Genomic DNA, 22,835 nt, shown 5'->3' on the forward strand with positions numbered 1-22,835 from the left:
AATGTGTATAATGGCCTCACGCTGCAGAATGGCTGCAGTGTAACATTAGAGCAGATTCACTGAACTCTGCCGCCAGCGGGCCAAGACATCAGTGGGAACCATCATCGGTGCTGCACTAAATATTCATTGCTAGCATACTGATTGTTAACTTAACATAGGGAAGATATACGGTGACCCCCGTTATGCTGACAGCGAGACGCACACAGCTGACAGACACCTACACACTCAAAAATACACACACAGCAGCCGTGCTTAAATGAAACCTTCTGCAGATATACCGTAGTAGCCACATAATGATGTCCCTATATGTTAACCTTTTAAGCCACAGGGTATAAGGCTATTTATGACAGTTTAAGGTATAAAATTGTAACTATAATTCAGCCTGAAATGAAGGTAACTAAACTAGGGCTGTCAAAGGCTGTCAATGCAAATTTGTTTTAACGACATTCATTTCGCATTAATTAATGCATTAATGCCACATGCAATTTTTAGGTTGTAGCGGGCTCAGTTTTAAAGCTAAAGTTTTTAAATTGAATTGAATTGAAATAACGCTACAAACTTAGGCTAAATTTTGGCGAGAAAAAAACTGGCAGGTCATTTTCAAAGGGGTCCCTTGACCTCTGACCTCCAGATAAGTGAATGAAAATGGGTTCTATGGGTACCCACGAGTCTCCCCTTTACAGACATGCCCACTTTATGATAATCACATGCAGTTTGGGGCAAGTCATAGTCAAGTCAGCACACTGACACACTGACAGCTGTTGTTGTCTGTTGGGCTGCAGTTTGCCATGTTATGATTTGAGCATATTATTTATGCTAAATGCAGTACCTGTGAGGGTTTCTGGACAATATCTGTCATTGTTTTGTGTTGTTAATTGATTAATAAATAAAATATCTAATAAAAATATACATACATTTGCATGAAGCAGCATATTTGTCCACTCCCATGTTGATAAGAATATTAAATACTTGACAAATCTCCCTTTAAGGTTAATTTTGAACAGATAATTTGAATAGAATAGAATATTTGAATCGATTGACAGCCCTAAACTAAAGTCAATTAAGGTAGCACATAGGTAGCGCAGGGGAAAAGCACATGGCTAAAATACTATTTACAGGTAGGGGCACAACAATGCAAGAAAAAGTTCCATTGACCCGGCGACAAGCTCGGTACAATTCTGCTCTACTAGGACAGACTGACATGAAGTCAGAGGGAATGACTTGAAGGAGGGAAAAGTCAGCATGACATGAGGAGCGCTGCCTTATTTGTTTTCCCGATGGCCAGAAAAAATAAAGCAGCAACCTGCTTCACGTCCCGACGGAATACACAATCTCTCAACTCAGCTGGAGAGTTGCAGCGGGGTAATGACTGAATGAGAATGGTGCGCAGGCAGCCTCTAAACACTGTTATTTTTTTTGTAAATGAGTCTCTCAATCTCGCAGCAGGAGCCCTCTCTGTAATTAGTGGCTGACTTTCAGATCCTCTCATGTCTCTACTCATGCCACGCCGTGGGATTTGAGAGGACAACAGGGGAATTCTGATGGATGGATAGAAAAGGAGAGGCAGAGAATGAGAGAGAATTCTTCTCTATGAAAATCATGTTGTCCTCCCACGCAGGAACATTGGCAGACGGTTCTTGGACGAAAGACTTTGTCTGCTCATTAGATAAGCAGGAAACCAGCAGGAGTCTTGCAAGCTCTCTCTCTCCCTTTCAAACACAAATATACATATATATATATATGTATATATATATACACATATATATATATATACATATGTATATATATATATATATATACTGTATATACATGCAAAGCAAGCCTAACACAAATTTACACAATTTTAAAAAGAGGGATTTTCACCAATCTCACTTCCATTTCATTCACCTGCAGCTGAAATATCACGTTCACATCAGTATTCAATGCATACTGTAGCTTCCTCCAATGTTCTGCCACGTAATCAAGCTCCTCTTCCCGGCGGAGCCATGATGACTCCGCCGAGTTAAAAGAATCTGCAGGGCCTAATCCCGTCTAGTGCTCGTGTGTCTAGGTACTTGAGCTGAGGTTGCGGCGCTGCGGCGCGGTGGCAAAATGTAATGCGTAATGTGCAATAATCCTTCACACTGCCATCACCAAAGCAGGGAGAAAGCGGATTGCGATGAAAATCGTTGTCAATGACACCTAATCCTCTCCGCAGGTGAGCAAGATTTTTATTGGAAGGAACATATACATACAAGCTGACATACAGTATATAAATGAAGCAATAATGGGATTTTGTATACAGGACACTGCTTTTTGTTTGTTTGAATCATCCACCTTTACACTGTCCAATGATTGCTGGAACCTATACCAACCTACAATATCCAGTCTGACAGTTGCTCCAAAAAAATCAAATCAGACTCCGATATAGAGCTGAAACAATTAGTCGATTTAGCGATTAGATCAGGGAGTTTCAAAGCCTAAGACTTTAGGCCTCCCCTCAGACAAACTAGGGAAAAGGTCCCCCATCACCCACCTTAGTTTACTTGCTAGTTTCGCTCAATTCCTGGATGCCTATGAGATTATGTTTGTTATTTGATCCCATAAACACTCAACAATTGAGCCAAGATAGCCTAATATTGCTGTTTGACATAACTTCAGACACTACACCAAATAAATAAAAAGGGTCTGTTAGAAGGCATTTATTAGTTTCTGACTCTGGGAAAGTGGGAAAACCAGTCAAATTTCCCAAAACTACTGTATCTCTGAACTATCTGTTTAACCAAATCACACACATTTAGGCTATTCTATGTGATCTTCTTTTGATAACTAATGTATTATGTTGTCACTTCCATTCACTGAGCCAACCCTGAAACAGTTTGGAGCCTCTGGATTAGATGATTGACAGAAAATTCATCAGCGTGAATTTCTATAATTGATTAATTGTTTTCATAATTACCGCTTCTCAAATGTGAATATTTGTTGGGTTCCTTAGTTTATTATGATATTAAATTGGATATCTTAGGGTTTTAGACTGTTGAACGGAGCAAACAAGCAATTTGAAGATGTCTCTTCGGGCTCCGGGAAAACATGATGGACATTTTTGTCATGTTATATACCATACGAGAAAATAATCAGCAGATTAATCGCTAATGGAAATAATTGTTATTTGCAGCCTTAATCGGATTTAAGTAGTGGATTACTGAGGGTGAATAAGTTGGTTCAGCAGCAATGATTAATTATCGATTCAACAATTAGTTGAACTATTAAACTAATCGGCAACTATTTTTTTTTTTTTTTTTTAAGATTCTTTTTTGGGCTTTTTTTATGCCTTTATTGATAGTGACAAAGATAGCTGTGAAAGGGGGCGAGAGAGGAGATGACATGCAGCAAAGGGCCACAGGTCAGATTGGAACCCTGGGCCACTGCGGTAAGGACTCAGCCTTGGTACACGGGGCGGTGAGCTACCGCGGCAATAACCAACTATTTCAATAATCGATTAATCAGTCTGAGTTAAGAAAATAAATAAAAATTCTTTGATTCCAGCTTCTTAAATGTGAATAGTATCTGGTTTCTTTCCTCCTGTAGGACATTAAACTGAATATGTTTGAGTTGTGGACAAAACAAGACATTCGAGGACATCATCTTGGACTTTGGGAAACACTGATTGTTATTTTTCATAATTTTCTGACATTTTATAGACCAAACAACTCATCGATTAATCGAGAAAATAATCAACAGATTAATCAACAATGAAAATAATTGTTAGTTGCAGGCCTAGTATTTTTCTGCTAAAATATTGTTTTTGTTTTAACAGTATGACCCATTGATTACAAAAAAGCCACTAATTTAGCAATCACTAATTCTATGATTGTGATATAACCCATGAAACAGACGCGTTGTGTGCTCGTGTGCGTGCGTGCATGCGTATCTGCCTGCGTGTGCATGTACACAGCAGGTTGCAGTGACAGGGCCTTACCTTGGCCGGGGTCTCCCTGGCAGTTTCTGAGTCTGACCAGCGATGTTTGAGCTGGGAGGAGCTGGGCACACACTCACAGAACGTCTGCATGGGACAAACAGACAGGGCCACCAGTGTTGGTGTTTGTTCAAGTCACATGTGCAATCAAGCATGCAAGCACATGCGCACAAACACACACACAAACAGACACACATGCATACACAAATACGCACAGAGAGACAGTTTGTATTTAAATAACAGAAAAATCTAAATAGTGGGTGCAACACATTTTCTAAGCCCTGAAATCTAATAGAAAATCATTGTTAAGAGATAAATGGTGCTGTCGCTGATAAACCACAACCACGTACACACATAACTGCACACTGACAGAGACAGATCTCAACAGGCATCTGTACATCTCAAAGGTATCTCTGAATTCAATAGATTATGACAGGCCCAATGCGTCTTCCCAGAGATTGCTTTGCAAGATCGTCAGTACACAGAGTTTCCTCCTACTCCAAATACAAAAGAAAAAGAATGAAAGGGACAATTCCATTGAATGTGAGCGGGTACAGCATGTGTGTAGAATCCCACATTCACATATGCAGGTGAATGTGGGTGTTTGTATACAATATGTGAACATTACATGCTTCAGTACTGTATGTGTTCCTCTTGTGCTGGAATGTGTCTGCTGCTCAGATAAAAGCAGAGCAATTATGAAAGTGGGGGCTTGCTAACTGCTCCAGGAGAGCACGGCGTTCCGTGACCATAAACCCCGCTGCTCCCACTGTGGAATTGCTCAATTAGCCTGGGACAATAACACAGACACACACACACACACACACACACACACGCGCACACACGCACACACACACGCACACACACACACACACACACACACACACACACACACACACACACACACACACACATGGGCACACATGCACAGACAAATGCCTGCTTAGGAATGGATGCAGCAAACATTAGCAATTAATGCATAAGAATGTGTTCTCTATCCGAGCGTGCTGTTAAAAGGCTGTGTGTTTGTGTGTGTGTGTGTGTGTGTGTGTGTGAATGTATACAGTACGTGACTGAGAATAAATATTATGACACTGCATATTTAAATGCCATCAACAGGAGTGTAATATTACTTTAAAGCTTTAATTCATCCATTTTGCAGAAAAAGATCAAAACAAGGTTAACTTGGCGAGTCGTGTTCAACGCGACGAAATCTAAGTTCAATATTCTGCTGTCTCCTTCTCTAACAACTATCTGTGGTTGTTTTACTTGTTAATAGAGTACTACAGGAATGAGTACTAAAACCTAGAAATGAGTTATTATTTTAGCACTTCCTGTTCCCTTGTCTGGAAGTCAATGGGTTTTTAGTTAGATGCCTGTAATCAGGGCTGTGGTTAACACAAGCTGAAGGGATTTTAACGTTTTGTTCTACGATATAAAATACATCAATAAATATCCCCCTCATGAATTTTGAAGCCTTTATGTGTCTTAAAAAAGGTGGTTGCTAACAAGTGTCTAAATGAGACGAGTAAACGTCATCACGCCGACTCGTCCTCCTTCACAGCCTCGTTGTGTTTACTCACGCTCATTCAACGTGTTGTAGTTCATTTAAAACGTTAGCTTTTAAAATGGTGTTCATTTGTGGAGATTATCTTGCTGAACAAAACGTGTCAGTATCATAAACGTTTGTTTGCCACAGAGCTTATTTTCCACAATAATCCAAAACCCAATGGAAATGGCTTTTTCTTGAGGGAACCATGGCGATGCTAACTTCCTGGTTGGCCTACAAAGATACGTCCTCCTGGAGCACTCTATTGGTCAGTTTTCTTCACCTTGTGAGCTACTTCTGACTATTAGTTGCAGGCAGGTGCACTTTTTCAGTCCTGATATTGATACTGATACAGATACCTGGCCTTTGGTGTCAGCCGATACCGCGTACCAATCCGATACCAGTGTTTAATTAAAGGAAGGGTTGGTAGTGTTGTTGAAATGCATTTTTTTGTTATATTAGTTAAAATTCTCATTACATCCCGACAGCAATCAATAAATCATGAAATCCGGTATCTGTGGCTGCTGCAGGACTGTAAATCTAGTGTACTTGTCTTGCTAGTTTCTCAAGATTATTAATCCTAGCTTTACTAAACTCACTGTGTGGAAGTGATCGTTCTTTTGTGTGTGAGGCAACATCAAACTTGACTTAAACATTGCTTTCCTAACTTTGAAAAACAAAATTCCTATGGACATTTCATTTTAGACATAAGATAGCTGTAGAACTTGTTGGCGTAATAAGCATGAAATACTTCAGAATGGCTGACATGTTTGTTGTTAGCTCCATGGATGTATTAAGAGAACTGAATCCAGCGTTGGAGGCGGGGCCCCGTTCATTCCTGTGAGAGTTGCTCAGTGACGCATGAAGACAAAATGGCTCGATTTACGCCTGGAAAAATACCCTGATATGTGCACATGGAACATGTGCAGTAACGTCCGCTCGGTCACAAGACTCGCTCACGGGGTCCCAACGTTGCGCTCCAGCCTCGGTCTAGGTCTTATTCTCATGAACGGAGGAAGGGAAATAACTCTGGTTCAGCTATTAATGCATTTTACAACTTTAAAAACATATTTTTTAAATAAGGGCTATTAGAGTGTTCATACTGGGAAGTTGATTCACCTAAAAAAAATTATCCGCTGAGTTACAGACGTTTCTTTCCCAATGTAAGTCTATGGGAATAAGTCTTTTTGGGCCCAATGGCATCGCGTGACGGACACGGAAGTTGTAGTACCGCCGTTTGGCCACTACGAAAGTTGGGATCAACGACCGGCGCTCCTCCGGGGGGCTTTGTCAGCTCGCTCGGCTATGCGGTTTACCAGCGTGCTGCTGACGAAGATCTGAATGACATCTCCTCCCAGACAGCCACAGCTTCTTCCCCTGTCTCCTGCGTTCACTCTTGGAGTGTGTGTGAAGGGGGGCGGGGTGGGGGGACAGCCATTAACAGTAAAAAAAATTCAAATTAGAAATGAGTCAAGTTATTGGTTGCATTTGGAGCGGGAGGTTTTACATCCAATCACAGTAATGATGTTAACAAATACAATTAATTTAGTGATATCTCCGCAGTTGTGGTATTGACCGGTCTTGAAATAAAGTAAAAAGTGCTCTTTGTCTGAGACTGAGACAAGACCGAGTAAAAATACGGTCGATTACGAAACGAGACCGAGACCTTCAAAAAGTGGTCTTCAGTGGTCCAATCATACAACACTGGACGTAAACATAGAATTGAACTGAACAGATTGGCTCTACTGTACCCGATCCAGATATTTGAGTTAGTATCGGCCCAATATCCGATACAAATATCGGGTCGGTGTATCTCTAGGTAGTATGTAACAAGTTTATCAGAGCTTTTATCAAGTGGAAACCACAGTCTACAACATATTGCAGGTTTAACTATGAACGAGCACATTCGTGTGTATGCGTGTGTATTCACATGCAGTTGTATAGCAGTGGCTGTCTCTGTGTGTGCTTTGGCAGGCGTCACTGAGTGTGAATAGCTGTGTATGCAGCTCACACAGACATTGTTATGATGGCTGACCAATAGTTCACCCCTTTGCTCGAAGCATTCTCTCCCAATGTGTACGACAGCAAGAGAGAGGGGAAAAAAGAAGGCAGCGATAGAGAAAAAAAGTAAAAGGAGAGAGAGAGATGGAGGGATATTTGAAAGAGGTGTGCTGAATTCTAATGAGCAGCCTTAGGGTCAGCGATAGAAATCTGTCTGTTCTGCCTAAAACATCGCAGCTGTCTGTGCTCGCAGTACACAGAGGAGCTACAGAGCGACCATCACTAAATAAACACAGAGCCCACATTGAACACACGAACAAGTCAGCTACACAGTAAGGACAATCTGAGTCAATCTGTATGTTAAAAACACACTCAAATAGGTACGTGCTTTTTATGCTGCTGCACAAGTTCACAGGTGTGCGTGTGCACCAATACAGACAAGAAGGTATACTCCCGCTTCGCTGCAGGAGATAGAAAGACATGGTATGAACACATGCACACAGAACAAAGGTTATGTGTTGCAGCTGCAACCGGCTCAGATCCCTGACACAGTCTTCCCATTACACTGAGCAGCACGTATCAGAGCTTTAGCCTGTTCATCCCCCTGCCTGCTAATGCTCACATCAGGGTTCTTTGCCGTCTGTGCACACAAACATGCACACACGCGCACACACAGTGACACGGCAATATCTGTGGGGCTTCTTGTTGGCAGTGGTCCCGGTGTGGGCACGACTGCTTGGCAGTGTTTGTCTAGTCCTAATCTGACTCCACAAGCTCCACCAGCGGAGAGGATTTACACTTAATAGAATATTTGGGCGTTTTTATTGGTTGGACCTTACACGCTGAATCCTATCTGATGGGCCATGCCTAGAAGACCGGAAGGGCTCAGACTTATCCTGGGTGTGACTGAACGCGTACGTGCGCTCTTTTAGAATGAGTGCGCCATATACGTGTTTGCATGAGTGTATCTGAGGACACACATCTTCAACGCAACTATCTAAGAATGTTTGGATTGTCTGAACTTGTTCTTGGAATAGCTCACTTTGCTGAATACCTTGCGTGTGTGACAGGGACTTTAGCAAGGTGTGTTTAAACCTCGCCGCTCACTAAGCCGATGGAGTGGAGGAGGATTTGCATATATTCACTTGTGGGCTTACTAATCATTTAACGGGGCTTGCAGACTGCTAAATGAAGGGACTGAGACTGACAGAATGGTGAGTGAAAAGGGGGGAGCAGGGAGTGGAATAATAAGCACAGTGTGCACAGTTCATCAGTGGTACATATAGGAGATTATCTTGCTAAGTATGTATTGTCTGTAGATATGCCTTCTCGGAGCCACTGAGAAAGAGTGAATGAATGAATAAATAAAACTGTGACATCCTGACAGAATAAATGCAGAGGATTCCTCGCCTGCTATTAGAAATAAAGAAGCCATTCAGATAAATGATGGAAGGTCTTTAAACACGGCGAGGCTTCATTTTACCCTCACATTAAATTGAGATTACTCAACACAGACATGTGAAAAAAAATCCAACCCATCTCCTTTGAAACACATTCATATAATTCAATTCTAAGTTCAATAATAACTCAAATAGCAAATAAAGATGTAGCTTTTTAAGTGAGTGTTAATGTACATGTTCATTCAAATTGACAGTTCAAATCTTTTTTTGAGGATTCTCTCTCTGGTACATTATTCATGAACTAATGAACTACTATGTAATGACCTAATGAAGCCTAAACTAATGACACTTTCCCAATAAAAAGTCAGTGCCCACTTGTGAGCTGAGTCGGATGAATCACTATTTCACTTGAGGGGACACAAAGACAGGAACTAAAATCAGGAAGTTATAATTAGTTATTGGTTATGTGCTATTTAGCAGCTGATAGCTCATCTGGAATGATTAGATATTTAGAAACTAGATCTAGAAACTCATTAGATGCTGGATCATTGACCATACGCTCCAGTAACTCGTCATTACCATTATCTACAATCCTTAATGCAGAGTTACTCAAGAGCTGCTTATTTCTTACTTATTGATTAGCGGTTAGTTCCTCATGTGTTTCTTACTTGATTGATTTTGTGTATCTCACTGGAAAGTTTAACCAGAGAGAAAAATATGAAATGTAATTTTAAAAAACTGTGTTTGTCCAGCACACACGCACGCACGCACGCACGCACGCACGCACGCACGCACGCACGCACGCACGCACGCACGCACGCACGCACGCACGCACGCACGCACACTCACGCACGCACGCACACACACACACACACACACACACACACACACACACACACACACACACACACACACACACACACACACACACTTCATGAAGAGGAGGATAGAGAACTTTGGAAACATTCATAGCATCCAGTCTAATCTATTCAACCCAACACATTTTCAAAAGTTGTTGGAAAAAAGATCCTTTGTTGCCGATCTTATCCTTGTGCGTCAGATGTACAATAGGTGGGTTGACCTTGTAGTCTCAAGCACTGAAAGTATCTGTTCTGTTCCTTTTTCAGGAAATATATTGATAATACCGAACTACTTTGCAAAAGAGCTGTTATATGGTTAGGTGTGGAGGCTGGGTGAGGTTGGTGGATGATTGCTTTTAGCACTGATATTCCATCTTAAAGGCAAAAGGCCATATAGGCGGTTGCTTAGGGCGCCACCTTCTGGCGGGGGGGGTGGGGGTTGGTGGGGTTTGCGCTGGTCGTTCTCTAAATTTTTTAAACTGACTAAACATTATTAATCCAACAATATCAGAGACCAATTGTTTATTTATATTAAGAGTTATTTATCAAAATAAAAATAATAATTTTTGTCCTAAAACCATGTGTGTTGTTGTTTACGGGGTTAGGGTTCTGGGGATGGAAACCTAACCCTACAGTGGCTGTGGGGTAAGGGGGCTACAAAGCCGAATTTTGCACCAAAAGGGCTTGGTTTTATGCCCCAATCTCATACTGGTCACCATTAACATGTCTGTCATTGATCACAATATTTCCCTAATCTTTACCCTCATAAAAGCGACCAGTAGGTATGGTTTGCATTAAACTGATGAAACAGACATTAAGGACCACACAGTTTAGACAAAATGTTATCATAACCTTCCCCACCTCCTTCATAAGACAAAATGGAATTGGGCGGCAAACAGAAGATTGTTGCATGGACTGCTGAATATGATGAGAGAGGTGTTTACACTGCCACTGCCTATATTCTATTCTGCAGACTACAGAGATTCGGGTCTGGATATTTTAGAGGACACTGCCGTAGTGGATGTGATGGCGGCATAGCAGCTTTTACAGACTTCAAAGGGACTATTCTCTGTACAGCTGATGGCTGACAACAGTGCTGGACACTTTTTTTGGATTACTTTGCAACTGGCACATACATATACGGAGTACCAGGAGGGACACTGCTGTGATTTGGTAGCAATACTAAGTACAGTATATGAGGCAAAATGATCCACCCTGCAGTATAATGGCAGATCAATCATTGGTCTATTTTTCATCCCTTCTATCCAAATTATTTTGATACATAGTTTTAGTTTATTTCTGTCTTGATACAGTGAATAACTCGGGAAGAGCTGCCCATGACTGTTTTTATGAGCCTTCTCTACATTCAGCGGATTTCTTCTTCTTTGCTGATTGGCTGCATCTGCTCGGAGATTATTTATTTCTGAGGTGTAAACATAATATTCTTTCAACACACGTTATCAAGAGTGCCCTCTGGTCCAAAGAAAACAAACACATGCAAACATGCCACAGTTGGAACAGACCTACAGTGCAGAGAAATGGACTAATTGAGCTGATGCTTAAAGGTGCTAAATTTGATATCCAGAGCGTTAATGTAGCAGCAAACAACTATTTACTGAGTGTGAATGTCTACCTGAGCAGAGAATGAAGTCGCTCTCCCTCTGTGTGTGTCGTAATCAGAGTTTCTCTGTTTTTTGTTTTCTAGCTGGGCCGGCCGCGAGTGCATGTTAGTGCATGTGAGTCACAGTGTGTGTACCCCACTGGCTAGCTGCTCTGCACTGCGCTCATACGGCGGTTACTGCTGATAACGCCATCCTAACCGACGGCGTCATCACGGCAGTGTAGCACCCAGCCTCCGGTTCACCCTCAGGTTAACACTGTTCGCTCCGTTAACATTGTTTTCACTGTTAGCACCTGTCAGTACCCGATCCAGCTGCTCGATCCATTCTGTGCATTTGCGGGCACGCTTACCCAGTATGCCTTGAACTTAGCCTCTGATCCCCACAGGGGCATCTACAAGACCGGTCTCTAGAGAGAGTTTCAGCTAGCTCAGCTCCCAGCGGGTTCTGTCAGCGGGCCTGGCCAGGTAGCTGGCTGACAAACCCCGCAGGCGCAAGCTTGCTGTCGTGCCAGTTTGTAGAGCTTCTCATCTCTGAAAAAGGTCAATAATTTATGCAAAACTGCCAATATTCAAAAACTACACAGTTGATTTGTCGCCTCAAAAATTCTCAGAAGATACTCTAATGATGAAAAAAACATAGCGGTGTTTGGACCAGGTAGCGTGCCTTCAGCGCTGCTGTGGGTGTAAATTTAATTGTAAATTAAAGGGTCCTACTGGTTTTAATACAATCCAAAAAAGATATATATATATATGTACATATATATATATATACAGGAAGAGGCTCTGTAATTCTACTGTGAAGCTCTATTGGCTGAAATAGCTCAAGGAAATATCTCGTGGATTATGTGCTCACCTTTTTGCATATCTATATGAATGTTGTGTGTGTAGAGGTGTGCTCGAGTACAACGTAAACTGTTAAACTCAGCTAAAACTGATGCATGCAAACACTGAGAGAAATGCTCTTCACCTTCAAAATAAGACAGCGTGCAGAGAGAGAAGAGGGAAGAGAGGCCTGCGGGAGACCAGAGAGAGATGAGTTCAATCCTAAGAGACAAATCACCCGCTCTACCCTCCACTGCTTGTCCTTGGCGCTCGCACTGCAATCGGCCACACACAGGGAGTGAGTCTGTCACCCGCCATCCCTGAGGCGCACGCACACACTGGAATGCAAAAACATATCGCCGCAGCCGCTATTATAAAGCACACAATCACTGTGAGGTCAGAACGGCTGCTTTGTGAGCGTGAAGGGAAACGGCGAGATTGAAAACGAGGGCTTTCAATTTGTTGTGCTAATGGCTTATATTGTTACCTCTCCTCTCTCAGGACACAGCTGATCCGAGACTGCTCTTGCGTATGCTCCTTTATCCGCTGGTTCATTTATTAAGAGCCTAAATACATGCTTGGACAGAGCTCCACACATGTAGAAGCTCAACCACTCCTGGTAATTGTTACAACTTCTTTTTTCATTTTTCTTTAATTACCTTTTCCCCAGCTGGTCCTGCCATCCCCGGCCCACTGAAGACGGAGGATCTCTCTTTGAATTTCCTGTCCCTATGCTTTTTTTTCCCCATTTTCTCTTATTACTATTATTTTTTTGTGGAGTTTTCTTCTGTCTTTCTAGAGAGCTTTGGCTTGAACTGTTGCTTCTGTGGGCTTGTATGGCTCATTGACTACATGCACAAAATATCATTTTTTTTTGCCCTTATTCCAAAAAAAGGACAATATTTCTACTAAGCTGTTTACATGGCTAATGAAAATGAATATTCCACTAATATTCCCGTTTACATGCAGCCGTGCATACTCCGAGTAACGTAACCGGTGGCGGAGTTCCCTCTTTCATTCCTTCAACCACCTTCTTTAAAGGCATTGCGATATTTACGCATATCCAAAGTATAGTAAGTATAAGTAAGATATACAAGTCTTTCATAATGTTTAAAAGTAGGTGTGTTTCTCCTCCCGACCAGAAATGTGGGCTTTTCTGCAAACTGTGGGCTAGTTGGTTTGTGTACGACGCACAGAGCTGGCCGTAAACAGGCAAGAGACCGCGGGGCTGTGTGTCGCTAACCTTGCACGGCAGCTGGATTGTTGCGATGTCACACAAGAATTGCGGGATCAAATGTCACATGAAAATCCATCTTGTCAGGCTTCAAGTAATGCAATGTCTCGCCAGATAATGGACCGATCAGCGTCCTGTGAGTAGCTACGGGTGTGGTTAGGTGTGTGAGACCCGGTGAGATGAGACGGAGAGGTGACTGTTGGTTCTAAACAACAATGGCAGCTCCTGAAGAGGTTAGCGTAGATGTTGCAGTAGCATCAGTTATATCAGAGCTGCAGAGTAGGCTATTTCTTCATTGAAAGAAGAGCAATGTATGGCTCTAAACGTGTTAAGTACGGCAAGTTAGTTTCACTTTTGTTAGTTTGATTGACAGATGGTGCATCCAATCACCTGCCAAGTATTTTTTGAAAGTGCCTGCCCTTCTCCAAACAGTTTCCAATGACAGCTTCTCAGATGGTTCAGTGAAACAAACCATCTGACAGGGTCGGGTTAGTGTGTCGCAAACTGCCGTAAAAACCCCAATGGAGACGCACATCCCGAATGCGCTGTATACATGTCCAAAGAAGTAATATCGGCATATCCCACATGTCTTCATCTGGAAATGCTCCAATTGTGCTGTTTACATGACCTGTATCAAAATATTGTCATATTCGGAATAAAAGTGGAATATTAGTGTGCATCTAAACGTAGACATTGAGACATTGAACATGAGATTGGGCTGTGCTTATATACTTGACTTGACCTGATGCAGGTCAGACACCAGCACACACACATCCAACATAAATGTGTTCTAATGGGGTTAATAGATGCAAAAGCAGCTCTTCTGTGACAATAAAAACATTCTTATTGCACTGCAAGGGTCCTTAACAACAGCATGGCCACCCCGCTGATGCTGCTTCAACACACAAACACAGAGATATCTTCTTGGTTAAAAGGAACACACTCATTCTCACATGAAATAGCAAGGAGGTGATTACGCTGCTATACGCTTTACCTTTGTCAGGAATAATCAAAATGATTCTCATCAAGGACGCCTCACATTTTAACTTCACAGCCTTACATCTCTTTCTGCCTCCTTTCCAGTCCCCACTTCAATTTCTCTTTTTGAAATTGCAGGCCACTTATGGTCCTGATTGCAGTTGCAAGCACAGTTAAATGCACCGGCACAATCACGCATGCACAAGATCCACACATACCATAGGCGCGCGAGCACATTCACACACCTTTATGCGCAGCACACACACACACAGACATGCCATTAAAAGACGAGAGATGGATCTCCGCCCCACAGCCTTGCTATTTTAATAGCGGAGGTGATAAGAAGGCAGCCACTTCTTCTAACAGGCAGGAATGAAGAGCCGCCTCTCCTTAATGTATACATTTGCATACATCGCTATGTGCAAACCGTGCTGAGCTCATAAATAATACATGCATGTTATGGATACTAGTGTCTACACTTCATGGTACAGCTACCTTGCAGAATGACTTATGGTTGTAGCACAAAACGGCGGTGTGTGTGTGTATGTGCCTTTATCTGTCTGTCTCTTTGTGTCAATCTATCTCTTTGTGTACATCTACGTCTGTGACTATGTTTGTACGCAGGGGATACCCTAAATCTTGACAGTTTGACCTTGGCAAAGAGATCAGACTTTGATGCTAATGGTGCGAGACAAATTTGCTCCTTTACTCACTCTGTGTGTGAGTTTGCGTTAGGAATGATACCAAATATCTAGTAGTCGATACCAATAACAGTGAATTTCCACAATTCTCGATACCCAATTCGATACCAAAAAAAAAAAAAGGAAAATGATGAGACTTTATTCCTCAGGTATAGTTCAGTGACTGTAAGGAAACAGCAGAGGCTGCACACGTACACACACACACTCTCTCTCTGTATATTCTCAGATTGCAAGCTGTAGTTTAAATTCACTGACATGGTGACAGACCATTAGACCATTAAATATTTATTTAAAATGCTAATGTTATAATTTGATGACGATAAAAAAAGCATCACTTTTCAGAGATTTAGCAATAAACAACAAAAGATAGAAATTCAGCTCAGTTCAGTTTTTTCCACACGAGTGAGTCCTCTTCTCCAACAAATTAATAAAGGATCTTTGAAAAAGTAAACAAACCCAACATCTAGACGGCGCTGTTGTGTGTGTGTGTGTGTGTGTGTGTGTGTGTGTGCGTGCGTGTGTGCGTGCGCGCGCGCGCGCGCGTGTGTGTGTGTGTGTGTGTGTTGGGCTCTGACACACAGAGAGCAGAGGACAGAAACCTTCAGAGAGTTACTCGCCAAACGGAAAATCTACCCGCATTTGGCGCTTGTTAATTTGGGACCGTGATTACAGGCATCGTACGGTACCCTCGGTACTGTAGAAAAAGAGTACGTCACGTTTTTAGAATTTTGGCATCAACTTGTTACCGAAGCATTGGCTCTCGTGACATCCCTAGTTTGCGTGTGTGTGCGGTATTTCACTTATGTGAAAAACTGCAGGTAATTTGTATTAGTAAGTGTGTGTGTGTACGTGTGTGGCACTGCGTGACTAAAGGCTATGTTGGTTGAGTGCTATCGGGTGGTAAGTGCTGCGTGTTCATTCTCTCCCCTGAGGGGAGGTCGTGCTGCAGTGGATATTGGGCTTCTAAGGTCATGGGTTTCTATATGAAGTCAACTTTCCTATCGTGCACCTGGTTGTGGTATCATAAACAAACAAACAAACACAACAGTTCCTTTAACCTGTCAAGTGCAATAGCTCACCTCTCTATGCTTTCTGGAGCATGAAATAGAAAATGAAGATAAAGAAATCTCACTCCATACACAGCAGGGTAAGAAGGCGCTAACAAGGTTCTGTTCATTAAGGTCAGTGGGAAGCCATTTTTTTCCTTATGTGCTGAACCTGATTTCCTGTCCTTAAAAGTGAATGTGACAGCATTGTTTCTGGCTGCAGTCTAGTTAGCAGTTACAGAGGTACGCAGCATGCCAACAGTGTAGTGCTACTACTTGTAGTGGCACTAGTAAATACAAAAGCAATTTTCTCAAAAGGGCCTTCACTCTAATGGGAGCATTCCAAATGTCTGTGCAAAATAACCCTTCAGAGGCTCCGGTCAATGAGTGCAGTATAGGTACTGTAGGATGGGGGTATGAGCGCAGCACGAAGGGGCCTCTTGATGCAGAGTGTGGGGGTTTGATCGCTGCCTTTTCAAGAGGTGGAATCAGCAACAGGGAAATGTTTATGGAAGTGTGTAGCATGTTGAAAATTAGATGGTTTCAGTCTCAGTGTGAGTAGATGATTAGTTTTGAAATTATGAAAATAAAAGACAAATATAGAAGACAGCAACTCCTACTAGGGCTGGGCGATATGGAGAAGAAATGGTGACCCACTTCTCCACAACTACCGATCTGAACGTCCAGCTAACAGAGGTGACCCACTTCTCCACAACTACCGATCTGTGGTCCAGCAGAACGTGTGAGCCATACCTGAATATCACTACATTACATCGACAACTGGGAGTTGAAGAGTAATTGCTTTCAAACGAGCTTCTTCTTGTTTGATCACACGGGTGAGATAATCGCGTAAGGTTTAAAGGATGCTCTCATGTCATCTCGCGATTGGTGATAATATAATAATTTGTATTATCAACAATATTATAAAAGCTTATTGGTAAATATAACAATAAGTTACTTTACACTTCAGAATGTTTTAATGCAGACTTATGCTGCAGGGACTACAAGAATCATCATATCGGTGGGATTGTATTGTTGATTGTATGCATCAAAGGGTTAAATCAAGCATTTATGAAGTGCTTAGAGGATATTTGAAAATATCGCGATATATATCGTGTATCGTGATATAGCCTAAAAATATCGCAATATTATTTTCAGGCCATATCTCCCAGCCCTATATTATAAGGTTGACTATTGATGCTTTTACAAAAAATATTTACACAATGAACTTTTTGATAGATTATCATCAGTAATGTGCATATAATGACAAAGTGGGTAAAAAAATAGAACAGTTTGGTAAGTTCAGGAAAATACATCACTTTACTGTAATGCAGCCTTTAAAATCAGCAAAAGGCAACACATATGCCATATTACGATTACAAGTCGATATTGATATAATATCAATATGTTACCCAGCCCTAACTCTTACTAACAGCCAGATCATTTTACATGCTATAGTCATGCCCTAGCAATTGACCAAAAATAAATCAATAAATCAAGTAAGAAAGGCATTATGCACAAGACACTGCTACCACCACAGCAATAAATAAGTGAATAAAAGATGGCTGCATGCACCATATGCACTGCTTTCCATCCCATTAGGAAAACAATAGAAATCCACCTTTGTGGAAACTATTAATATCAAAGAGTGTGAAATGAAGTATCGGCGGATACACATACTTCACATACTTCACGTTTGATGTATAATGTATTTTATGTTTTTGTTCACAAAAACTGATAATAAACTGTTAATAATAATCTGGTCGTCCTATTTGAAGAAAGTCAACTAAACTTTTCACAAAATGTGAAGTGTGAAGGCACATCATTAATGTACCCGCCAAATTTGGTGTCATCATGACCTGAGGTTCACGAGACTATTTTTTTCACCCTTTTTTTATGAAGTTGCTCAGAAACTGATGGTGAATTTAATGAGTTCTGGTGGCAAAAATGATTAGTTTGTTCAGCTACATGCAAACTTCACATTTTCTCAACATTAGTTAACGCAACCTTGTAATATAATTACATTATCCAGAAATGATGCAGCCGTTTAAAGCTTCATACAGCAGCTGTGTAACCTTGCATAAAGTGTCGTACTTTACTTTAACACTATTGTGCAAATAAGAGAAAGAACTGTGACAGCTTTGGTGAAATACAAGAGGAGTGCAGGAGAGAGATGTAAAATGGAGGTACACTTTATTCTGAAAAGCTAAGATCTTAAGTCAACAGTCTGAATCCTCGGGACTCGGGAGCTGGCAAATATGAGAGCAGAAGCAGTGGCTTGCTCTCTGGCTGTTTGTAAAAGGAACTGCCACAACTGTCATTTTTTCCCCGTGAATGCAGTAAGGCAATGTCAAAGAAAATGTAATCCAAATGAACACTCTGAAGAAGGCAGGAACTAAATCAAAGTAGAGTGACTGCATAAATAGACCAGTTGAGTGCGGTTAGCCGGTGCTAAACATCAGTCACGCTCTGGAAGTAACAGACAAGCTATTCACTATGTTTACCCAACTGGAACCATATAATAACTCAAACTCACTTCATGTCTGACAGGTTTTCACACCAACTTGCCACAATGTGTGGGTTCATCATAAGTTAGGGGCTAAAAATAAGCATGTATGCTCTATTTTTTCTTAATTTCTTTGGCAACAAAACCACTTAGTTAAAAGGGACTGTATGTAAGTTTGTATATGTTGTTTAATCATTCTTTATTGCCGATGTGAGAACAGGTTGTAACCTAACCTCTGGGTTTCCTCCATCAGCCTGTAGACTGCTTTCTATGTGAAGAATGCGGGCCATTTTTTCTGGGAAAATCCAATGGATGTGACGTCATGCACACTCGCGACTGCCTTTACTCTCTTCAGCTCTGCTACAGGGCTAACGGTATGCAACCATAGCTAACGTTTAGTTAGAAATAGAGTCAGCCAACGCCAACAAACGACCAGTCCCCACCACAACTCGGACTCCAACACAAACTCCTGGGAATCACAAAAAAAACAAAGTTATATTTAGTGACCCCGAGCTAGCAAAACTCCTATTGGACAGGTAAGCTAACATTACTGCCAAGCACGTGAAATATATAGTGATATTATGATTTGTGCGAGCACAATCGTGAGCAACAGGACGCTGACTGTCGTTGACTTACGACCACAGGTGTCGCTGTTAACAAGCAGTTTCTGATTCTTACATATAGCCCCTTTAAGTTTAGGGAAACAGATTGTGTTTTGGCTTAAAATGATCATCCATTGCCCCCGACTATCACCTCATATGGAGATCCACATAGTCTATACTACATTGCCTGACTTTCACTTTTGCTTCTGTCATAAATACTACGTACGCTAGATGTCACTGTTCTCTTCTTTTATACCTTCTTTCTGTGATCACTCGTATGAATCAATGATAAAAACCTACTAGTGGGTGTAGCAGGCCCCTTCTGACCCACATCTATGAGGCTTATAACCACTGATAAAGCCCATTTAATGACCTGAAAACCAGCTGCCAACACAAGCCTTAGTGTGAGTTCCTAGAGATTACACAGTAATAGATTCAACATGGTGACAGATTTGATTAGTATGAACTCGCAGAGTTGAGTAAAGTTGCAAATTGGAAATCAATGTGCTATCAAACTTTTCAGAGCGACAATCTGCGTTTGTTTCATTTGGACTAATCAACACATTTCCCCCCCAAAACACATGCAAATCCACAAACTATGCCAATTCTACACAAGTCACAAAGCAACAGTAAGTGATGATGGCAAACATGTTTGTATGGAAGGCCCATTCTGAAAATGTGGAAACTCTAAAACGAACACACACACACACACACACACACACACACACACACAGGAACTTAATTAATGCAGTCCTCTGCAGACAGTTCCTCTGGAGTTACCAGATTAAACCACTTCATTAGTGTCTAGAGAGACAACAGACATGAGATGAGAAAGGCAGAGCTTGGGGAGAGAGAGGAAAGAGTAAGAGCCTGCTTTGTTAGTGTTCGAAAGAGACATTTTCAAGGCAGTAATTATGACGCAGAAAGAATGTAATTATTTTCCCAGAAAGCCAGAGGGCTCGGAGTGTCTCCTAATAGTGATGGGTAACAATCTCATAGACCATAGATGTAAGTAGTGCATGGGGCTTAATTGGTGTTTAAACGTAAGTAGCTTGTCCGAACACATCCAGGCTCTTTCCTAAACGTGTCGGTACGTCCTCCGTCCCGTGATCCTGCCTGGCGTGATGTGACAAATTTGATCAGTGAAAAGCGTGCACTGTGCATCTCACACAATCTGACAGCTTGCAGTAATAAGCCTGAGGTATCGTGAGGGTTTTAAAACTGTCACGTTTCGCACTCCCCCCGGGATCCTCAAACCGTTTCATACCGAATCCACAATTAGAGGAGAGACTGGATCTGAATAGAGATTGCCCCGGGTGACTTGAGGTGTTTACAGTATGACAATGAGTACGAAGTGAGAAAACAGTAGATGGTAAGAATCACAGCTCTTTTACTTCACGTTATTTGAGTGAATAACTTCAACAAATTCATTAACAGTGATTTAGAAAAATGGTTTTGACATTTCTGCTTAAGATGGTAAATAGTGTAGAGAGGTATCTCACTCCAAATGACTTTTCTCACATGGGCAAAAGTGAGAGAATAAATTATCCACTATAATGGGTAAACCACTTTGCACCTTGTTGCTGCTTTTCCCAGGGTACTAGTGTGAACAGGGCTTTATGGGAAATGAAATATTCTCTGTATAAGTCCTGCGGGAGAGCTGCAGTGATGAGTTAAAACGTCTGGACTCCTAATGGAAGGCTTGGTCGTGAGAACAAACCACAAAAGGTTTTCCCTTTTTTTTTTTTTTTTTTTTGTTCGCCGAGCCTCTGTCGGCTCACATTTGCGCACTCTCCTCACACAGTCATTTCCTTTCCTCGCTACTCAGCCAAAAAGTCGATTCAAGAAGCTCAGTATTCTGATTGAAATCATAAATCCATTTTATTCATTTCCAGATTTTCATTTTGTAAGATCTATTATTAAAGAAAGGGCTATTGAAAGCTCAAAACGCACAGTGTGCAGTGACATTTAGAGGAAATCACTGCAACAAAGTGATGCAGCGGGTAGCATCCGATCTCTGGAGCAGGTTGTGTGACTGCGGCTCGTGTGACAGATGCGATGAGCAAGCTGAATTTTATTCTAATAAACCGTGTCGGGGGTTACGATCTCCACCACCCCCAATACTCTGGATCAGGATCATGGATCAGTGTTTGACCCATGACCCAGCTCACAGCCAACTTCTAATTGTGACAAGGCACATATGGCAGATAATTATTCTGAATAATCTGTTGCCATGGCGATGGCTGACCCTGATGGCCAGTGATGCACCCTTTTCATGTCCGGCTCTGTGGTTGGAGGCGTTTTTCCCTCTTTGCCCTCTTAAAGTGCTGGGGATTAGAGATGTACATTATCACTTTAATCTCCTCTTTAACCCCTTCAATCAGCCTCGCGGCCCCCGCAGAGAGAGGGCCACCGCCACTCTGCTCAGCTGCATATGGCCACGGACAGACGTATGTTTTACTGCTTGTGTACTTTATGAAAGCCTAATATAAATAAGATTGCATTCTCTCAGTGGCGCGGCCCTATCTCGATAATCCACTTCAATCCTCATCTCCATCAGCCCCCTTCAGTGTCTCTAAGTGTATGCCCATGATATAAATACAACGGGCTACTATTGAGCGCTTACTTACTCTGACTCCCCCTCCGACAGTCATTTTCTACAAAACGGATAAACAAGCCTTTCACTCTTGAGATATATAAAATAGAAAACAAAATTTACTGGTGAGGCATCCCTCCAGATATCCCTTCTGAGCTGCGTGAGCATGAAATATGAAATTGCTCTGAGTCATAATTGAGTGGCAACGGCAAGATAATTTGTTTTGAGTTTAAAGAATGTTAAGATTGAAAGTGACTCAAATAAATAACAACAGTCAGAAAGCCATTACAAAATGCATTAGGTACAAATCACCACATTAATACGGTAATAATTTAGTTCAGAAAACAGAAGACAATTTTTTAAAAAGATGCCACATTTTAACAGTGAAGCCCATGAATCACAGCCACATTTTAGAAACAGAGTCAAAGTTTTAAGTGGATTATGACACGAAGGTGACTCACACACATTATGAAACAAATAATATTAGCAGTAGTATAAAGGAAGAGGTATAAAGCGCCTTAACCTCCTCACAAGGAATAACAGACCTGTCCGGTGCTGTCAGAGTAAGGCGATCTTGTATCAGGAGTGACTTCAGACAGTTGGTCCAAAGTATTTTGGAGCACAAGGGTCTGAGGCTGCAATCACATCAGATCAGACGTTGCAGGCGGTTTTGGAGAGTCACTTTACCGGCCCATTGACTGCACAACGATTAACATCTTTTGTTCCCTCATGGCTGGGTTGCCCAGCTCTGGATCGCCGGTTACATGATTGGCCACCGCAGCGTGACGTCGGGTTGCGTTTCTCCAAAAGTACTTTTTCGACTTTCCGCCGCAGGCCGGTGCGTTTTTTTGGCGCCACAGCACTCGCTGAATCGGGTGTGAATGCAGCCTATAGCTACAAACTTGATTACAGAACTAATGTTTTGACGCCAGGTGCGGATTCATCAGAGTCAAAAAGTTCAAAT

At 41.8% G+C, this 22,835-nt stretch overlaps 1 protein-coding gene across 2 annotated transcripts in view; it reads right to left on the bottom strand.

Moving 5' to 3' along the window:
• Positions 1-22,835, bottom strand: part of fibcd1 (fibrinogen C domain containing 1) — a 142,774-nt gene that overhangs the window by 101,192 nt on the left and 18,747 nt on the right. The window contains exon 2 of one of the 2 annotated variants that reach the window (XM_037753049.1): positions 3,959-4,042. The exons of the other annotated variant lie outside the window; for it this stretch is intronic. Within the exon in view, the coding sequence (XP_037608977.1) occupies positions 3,959-4,042 (84 nt within the window). The remainder of the gene's footprint in view (positions 1-3,958; positions 4,043-22,835) is intronic. 2 annotated transcript variants of the gene reach the window in all.

Source organism: Sebastes umbrosus, chromosome 19 (genome assembly GCF_015220745.1).
Source record: "Sebastes umbrosus isolate fSebUmb1 chromosome 19, fSebUmb1.pri, whole genome shotgun sequence".
NCBI classification, from domain to species: Eukaryota; Metazoa; Chordata; class Actinopteri; order Perciformes; family Sebastidae; genus Sebastes; species Sebastes umbrosus.